The sequence below is a fragment of the Hipposideros armiger genome, unplaced genomic scaffold, assembly GCF_001890085.2.
Source record: "Hipposideros armiger isolate ML-2016 unplaced genomic scaffold, ASM189008v1 scaffold_255, whole genome shotgun sequence".
NCBI classification, from domain to species: Eukaryota; Metazoa; Chordata; class Mammalia; order Chiroptera; family Hipposideridae; genus Hipposideros; species Hipposideros armiger.
In genome coordinates this window covers 2,244,471-2,252,440 of record NW_017731605.1, presented here as the reverse complement: position 1 = coordinate 2,252,440, position 7,970 = coordinate 2,244,471, and the positions used below count along the sequence as shown (strand labels likewise).

Sequence of the window (7,970 nt, the reverse complement as noted above, 5' to 3'; positions counted from 1 at the left end):
AAATTAAGTTCCCAGGCTAGTTCGAACAAGAATGGAGTATTTCCTCATGCTTCAGTCTTCCTAATGATAATAATTTTAGCAGCTTGGTTAAAATGACTCCATTTTATGTATTCCTTATCCTCACTCTTTTCTCAGTACTTTAACCAGTAAGCATATAAGTTAGTCATAGAGGTTGCACAGGGTATGAGCAATTCCTAATCCCTGGGAAGATCAAGGATCCCTGACTCTGTCCCTGAGCAGGGTTATAAAGAATGGAAGTCCGTTTTCTTCTCTGTGTCCCTGGCCCCTAATATGGTGTCCTTGCCTAGCTCATGGTGTGTTTGTAATATGTGAATTAAAGAAAGAATGATGCCATTCAGGAAAGAGATGCATGGTATTGAACCCCAAGAAGCCCCAAGAATAGTTGGGATTGGAGAAGTGAGTCTATTGGAAGTCTGTTGACTGGGGGTAAAGATAATAATAACTAGTTAAAACTAAATCATCTGTTTTCTCTTTCAAAGTCTGTTATGTGGATCATACAAAAGGCAAGCCTCAGCTTACCTTCCATGATAGGGTTAACCAGCCTCATCTAGAACAAGTGAACTCACAGAATGCTATGGCAGGAGCTCTCCCCAGATACAGCCTCTGCTGAAACAGCTATACATTTTTTTCCAAGATCAATTTGGTATAACTTGATATTTTCATCTTCCAGATAGCTCTTGCCCTTTCCCAGGAAGAAGCCCCTCCCCTCAGCCCTGCGCGTTTAGAGGACAGGTTTCCTTTCTCCTTCATGTCCCAGCTGATGGAAGCTCGCCCCAATAGGGGATCGCAAATGGCCTTTGCTTTTCTGCTCTCTGTGCCTTCCTCCACAGGCACAGATAATAGTGGCTGAATGATTTATATTTGACCTTTTGAAGAGCCATATGGAAGGCCGTGCAGAGTACGGGGCTCTTGACTACTGTTTTCTCTGCTTGTTGGGAAGATGTGCGCTCACGGACCACATTGTTAGGCCACTGAGCTAAGAGTCCCTCCTGCAAGAGTGGAGGTGCTGTCTGCCGCCCGCCCGGCCTGAGCCTTGCTCAGCCTCTGCTCACGCATTCGGGGTCTGTCTGTACTCCGACATTTTAGTCACAATATTTAGGACTGGGAGTAGTAGAGCAAGTCCTGGAAGCCTGTCTCAGTGCCAAGGTGAACTTAGAAAGTCGTAAAAACAAAATCTCTCTCTACATGGGCATTAACTTTGTTTTGCACACATTTCAGTTTCTAATCTTTGACTTAGTCAAAGCTTTGGGCTCTATTTACTTGGTTCAAGTGAAGGGCACTGAAACTTGTTACTATAGATTTTAACATGTCCTTTTAAACATTGACACCGAAACTCCTATCTTAGGCAAGCAATCAAAGACATGTTGAATTAATTTCATTTTTATTCTATAAAAATGGAGTTTTTAATCATGTCGTTTTTGTTTCATTTTATTAACCGAGTTCTGTGCAGTTGTCATGATGGATTTTTATGTTTGTTTCTATTGCTACCATCCTTTTCTGTAACTCCTCACCTGAGATCTGGATTGTTTCCCTAACACTAGTCCCCTGAACCCCAACTGTAGAAGTTCCCTGCTTCTCTGTGCAGGTTCCCTTCCTCAGCTGGACAGCAGGGCCTCCATAATCTGAGCACGCCATCCCTACACCCGTTTGTCCCAGTGTCCCGTTTCACTCTGCCTGTGAGCAGCTTGTCCATCTGTGCCTGCATACCACATGCCTGTTTCTTTGTCCTGGAGTGCTGCCTTCCCCCAAATGGGAGATTCGCTCACTTGATAACACTGCATAGCCTGGAAAATGCAGGATGAAAAATGGAGTTACATTTCCCTCCCTAAATTTCCAGCTAAGGCATTGGGGTAGAAGGGAGTAAAGCTTTCTTTAAAATCCTGCAATACTTATTTTGTGCCTTCTAATTTATGTGTGTTTATTACGTAGAAAACAATCTAATGAGGAAACGGGGAAAAAAAAGAACAATTCACTCATAATCTCAACATTGTTTTCATTTTTCTGTATATTACCTAATGGAGCATATAAATAAATCCTCTGACGCACACTTACTTTTTTTATTTTCTAATTTTATTGTGGGCATTTGGACAGCTGATATTATTTGTATCTTATAGTTCTTTCGTGTCCCTCAGGTGCCAAGCACAGTCCTAGGCACAAAATAGAAACTTAACAGCTGATTAATATTTTTAAGATTTTGCAAGTTTTCTTTCATTTTTAAAAATTCATAGCCAATGTTTATTTCTCCTCAGTTAGATCCCAGTTGCTTTTGTGTTCTGAAGTATGCATGTTAGTTTCCTATTTCAAGAATATATGTTAGTTTCCCGTTAGTTTCTTTTTCCGTTTTTCTATTCAGTTTTTGGCTTTTTGAATCATAACTGAGAGTTTCATGTTTGTGCACGTATTGGATCAGCCTAAACACTTTGCTAGCATACAAAGGCGCTCCAGAGTTTTCGCAAACATTTCCTTTCCCACAATATTTCTGTTTAGGAGAGAAAATGTCACTGAGGCCCTTGAAGACAGGATTTGTGTCTTATTTCTTATTCAGTGCCTGAAATGTAGTGTTTGCTCAGTAGATATTTTTGTTGAATTGACCTGAATGAAAATACATTGTTTCAAACATGTGTTTTATAATTACAAAGTTATAAAAATAGTTCCCTTTTTAAAAAAGCTTTTATAGACTAATTTGGTTTGCTTGATCATCCTGTCTTATAGCATTCTTTTCACTGCACTTAGGCTACAGGACATTACGAATCTAGAACTTGTGGGATGGTTGTGTTTTGAATTGTGATCTCATAGGAGATATCGTTATTTGTCAGAAAATTAGTACATTTAAGTAAAATAATAGCTTGATTCCATGGATTGGGGGTCCTCAAGACCCTCAGGTTCAATGATTTGCTTGGAGGACTCGGCTCATAATCATGCCCATGGCTTTGATTTATTACAGCAAAGGATACAAACCAAAATCAGCAAACAAAATGGTGCAGGGGGAGAAGTCCAGGAAAAATCAGGCACAAGCTTCCCAGGGTCCTCTCCTGGTAGAGTTGCATGGGATGTACTTAATTCCCAAGGCAATGAGTCTGACAACACAGGTGAACTGTTACCAACTTGGAAGCTCAGCAGAGACTCGGGGCCCAGAATGTTTATGGGACGCTACCATGTAGGTACCCTCTGCCTTGCGTGTACCCAAATTCCAGACTCCCAGAAGGAAAGCAGGTGTTCAACATAAAACACATTGTTTGTACAGTGTAGGCACAGTGAGCCCTCTTATCAGTTCTGTGAATGGTGGGAACCCTCCCCAATCCAAGTTCCCAGATATCAGCTGAGGACCAACAATATAAGCAGGTCTTTCAAAGGATAGCAGTAAGCCTGCTGTGTTAACTCTTTTCTGCACGTACTATGTATTAGACCCCTTTCAGTTCAGGGATTGGACCCTTAGAAATCAGATTTTTTGTTACATATGTTCTGTAATTTAAAAATAACACTTTAAAAATTTATTTTCCTGCTGTTCTAAAGGCCCTGGAAATGTAGGATTAGTTTATGTTGTCTTCTCCTTGTACATTGGGGTTAGAGTGTTGGTAACAGTGCCAAGTAGATAAGCGCTCTTCTGCAGTTATGAGAAAATAATTTTACAGAAAATTCCCTGCAGAAGACCTTTTTCTCAAAAATGGGGTGATGATGCACTCAGATAAACACAAATAAATCAGCTTCCCCTTCCCTTCCTCATCAGAAGGGAAAAACATTTGTTTGCAGGAGAGCGGTTCAGACAGGACCTGAGAGCTTATCTGAGACGGGCCAGGGACATAGAGTGGGATGAATCCCAGGTCTTATCTCCGAAGTCGTCTTTGCGGCACGTAGTCTCAAGAGGGCTCTGCTAAGAAAAATTGCCCTAATGGGAAATAATGGATGCAGCTTTAAAAATAACAAATTTTCACCCTCGGGTGTGAAGTAACTTCATCTTTGCCACCCTCCTTCACAGGGTCTCTTTAGCCTGGGACAGTGGGTGAGCACCACTGTCATACACCGAATAAAACCACCCTAATAAGGTGTGGTGATGCCACTAATAGGTGTTAGATGGAGATGAATTGGGATTCTTTGCATTTCTGCATTTAACACTAACGACTTTTTATTAATAAAATGGCCATTTATTCACCCAATAAATATTATTTTTGTTGGTTTGCTTCATTTTTTTTTTTTGGCTAGTGTCCATATTTGGTGCTTGGGTATAAATTTAGTAGTGAATTAGACTTAGAACTTGCTCTTGAGGAGGAATGAAACATGGGGTAGACAAACGGAAGAGTTAATAAAAGAGGTTTATCAGGAAAGCACCTTGGATGTTCAGAGACGCACCGGAGGTTTATGTTTCACAGAATGCATGAAAAAAAGTTAGATTCAAGTGATACGTGCTCACAATCATTCATTCATTCTTTCATTCAGTATATACTATATATTATGACCTACTGAATGTATGAAGGGCTTGATAAAATAGTGAACAAAATAATGCATGTTTTTTACCAAGGGGTCATCCAGTGTAGTAAAGGGAAACAGACAACAAATAAAGAATTTAAGCCCTATGAAGAAAACAAGGAGCAATGAATGATAGGTGATAATTTTTGTTTTTTTTTTAATTTTGCTTGAGTTTCAGGCTGTTCTTCCAATATCCCTTATTACTAATATAGGGAAATTATTTCAAATGCTTATTTTTTCATGCTTTTCTCCTCTTCTCTTTATAGCATATATAAAAGGTGGGTGGATCCTTAGGAAAGCCTGGAAGATTTACAATAAATGCTATCTGGACATCAATGCCCTCCAGGAACTGTATCAGAAGAAGCTAACTGAAGAGCCCTTGACTTCTGATGCTGCAAATGATAATCACATTGTGACTGAAGGGGTGTCTGAGGAGTCTCTAAACAGACTGAAAGGTGCTGTTAGCTTTGGATATGGCCTTTTTCACCTTTGCATATCCATGGTGCCCCCAAACCTGCTCAAAATCATCAACCTGCTGGGTTTTCCTGGAGACCGCCTACAGGGGCTTTCTTCACTGATGTATGCAAGCGAAAGTAAGGACATGAAGGCCCCTTTAGCTACGTGAGTAGCTATATTGCAATGCTTTGGTAGATAATATAGTGTTGAAAGTAAGTGAACAACAATCAAAACCTTTAAAGGAAACTTCAGGTAAAATGCCTGGTTGATTGACATGATGCCATGACTTACGTCTTTTACTGCAATGTCAAGGACTGTGTTTTTGGTGGTGTTTATGAGCTTCCTTTGGAGAACAAGGCATTGTTCTTAAGTCTCATGAGTCCTGTATTTTAAACTGGTAAAAACAAATGACCCTATTCTTCAACTTGAAATGATTTTATAAGCAGTTTTTGTGACCTTGGCTGCAATCACTGAGATTCACGATTTTGACTTTTGGACTTAAGGGATACAAAGTTGATAAGACTTTTTGTGATTCCGAAATTTTTATTCTTTTACCTTCATATTGGATAATTTTCCTTGATGGTTCTGGTCAGTCCATTGGTCTCTTTTATGTGGGTTGGATATTTTGTGCTACTCAACTAAATTGAGTTGTATTATGTTGTTTAGTCTAAACTTAAATGACAGTTATTTAAACAGAAGTCTATACTGTCCAGAGCAAGGATTTACCCATTTCTCCATCAGTTAAAAATGATGTGATTTTTTTTTCAATCTGGTAAATATCTATCATTTGTAATTTGTGTAATTTTACCAAACACTAGCTATCCTTTGACATTTACCATTATCAAAATTTTTCTAAAAAATGTTGGTATCCAGAGAACTTAGTGAGCTCTATTTCTGCTCATGTCAGTATTGAGGACTTTGGATGTTAACTCTTAATCAGTTGGTAGCTATTAAGATCATTAATTTTTATTTCAAAAATATTTGTNCAGGTAAGGCAGTTAAAGCTGAGTGATTTGGTTAAGGGTGAATGATTTACACAGCTTAATGATGACAGAACCAGCACCTGAGCCATGTCATACCTGAATTTCTAGTGTTCTCCCATCACCCTAGTTTGGTTACTTGAGCCACCACCCTCCAGGCGGCCAAGAAGCCAGAGTTTCCCCGCTGTTGTCCCCAGGCCCTGTGGAACTAGCCCCTGCAGTAGTGTAACTGCCTGCTGTTGACTCACACGCTTCTCCAGGCCACATTTTCTATGTGGCCATTGGAGCCATCTATCTAAACCTTGGTACACGTGTGCTTTAAACACTTAGCTATTCTGCATCACCCACAAGGGAAAGTCCGACTTCCTTCCTCAGCTGGCATGTAAGAACCTGGCTCCCTTCCCAGCCTCCCTGCCTTCTCACCACCGCATCCAGCTAAGCAGAGCGCCTTGCAGTTCCCCGATGCCCTTTGCTGCCTCGTGTCTTTGTGCACACTACCCGCTCAGCAGGAACTCCCCCATCCCCTTTGTTTCTCTCTTGCCTGTCCAGGTGAGGCCAGGCCAACTTCCTTCATGGACTGTTTTCCTCGTTGACTTCATCATGAGACCTTTGTTGCTCTGCATGTGCCCTGTACATAGCCAGTCAGAGCATTCAGAACACAGCAATACAAATTTAATTTTCATGTCTGCCACAGTATTAGGCTGTAAACTACTTGAGGGCAGGGACTTGTATCTACCGGCAGTCTTTTTCCCCCGTATTTATTGAGCACTTACTACGTTTCAGACACTATAAGGCGATAGGTGCTAATGGCCTAGAGATGAATGAACTGTAGCTCTTTCCCTTAGGGAACTGATGGTTTTAGAAGGGAAAAAAGAGGACTAAACAAATTATAATTCAGGGTGATACTGTGGAACAAACTCAAAAAGAGTCTGGAGGCTTTGCTAGAAATACCCAGGTAGGCAAAAATCCTGAAGTATTCCAAAGAAGAAAGAAAAATTAAAAGTTCTTATAGTAAAAAGTACATTCTTGAGTATAGTCAGTCCTGCATTCTTAGCCCTAGGATTGGTCCAGGATGGTTATCAGTCAGATGTCAGGTAGTCAGGATGATGGATGCCAGGTGCCTTCAGTGAGTAATTGGAGGGTTACCTGAAGGTCCAGATGTATATCCAGGCATTGATGTAAAATTGAAAAAATTTTTTTAAATTAAGTTCCCAGGCTAGTTCGAACAAGAATGGAGTATTTCCTCATGCTTCAGTCTTCCTAATGATAATAATTTTAGCAGCTTGGTTAAAATGNGAAATTCTTCTCAAAAAAGAAGCTGCTTATCCAAATTCTTCCCTCTTTATGTTTTTCAAGGGACGCATACAACGATTAGAGGTACTGTGCCTTCCCCACCTTTTTAAAGCCTTTGTTTATCACATCTATGATTCTTGCCTGAGGACTAGTATCACAATGAGCCCGAATGTCACAGGGCCAAGGAACAGTTTGTTCTTGTGCCTTTCATTGTGCGATTGCTGTGCAAGACTCTTCCAGGAACCCAGGATGTTATTCAGTTACCTTCGGTTCAGAAGTGGGCGAAGCAGGGATGAGATGCTGCGTCTGTAATGAGACGAGTCTGGTATGCTCTAAGCTGAAGGCAGAGGCGTGTTAGTAAGTCTCTTAGTTGAAGAGTACAAAATACAATGTTTTCCTTCTTTGGAATTACTGATAATCTATTTCTAAAATTTCATCTTGGCTAGCAATTGATTTACAATTGTTATTGCCCTAAATGTCAATGACAGCATCGGCTTTGAAATAGTAGTAGCTTTTATTACTTTTTTGTGTGCTTCATTTGGCTAGCTTCTGTGCTAGGAGCATTACACTTGCTATCCCATTTAATCCTCAGAACAACCTTATGACGTAGATCCAAAATTATCATTGGCATTTCATAGACAAGAACAGGGAATCCAAGAGGGCTTTAAGTGACTTCCAAGCTCACCCAGCAAGTGAGGCCAGGCTGTCTCATCCCAGAAGCAGAACGTGCCCTGGCCTTGTGTGTGTGTCGGGGGG

The 7,970-nt window shown here is 40.5% G+C and overlaps 1 protein-coding gene across 1 annotated transcript in view; it reads left to right on the top strand.

Annotated features, from left to right (window-relative positions):
• TTC39C (tetratricopeptide repeat domain 39C) overlaps window positions 1–7,970 on the top strand; it is a 116,064-nt gene that overhangs the window by 65,164 nt on the left and 42,930 nt on the right. Inside the window, exons 5-6 of the mRNA XM_019656145.1 lie at window positions 4,752–5,106; window positions 7,130–7,298. Of these exons, the coding sequence (XP_019511690.1) occupies window positions 4,752–5,106; window positions 7,130–7,298 (524 nt within the window). The remainder of the gene's footprint in view (window positions 1–4,751; window positions 5,107–7,129; window positions 7,299–7,970) is intronic.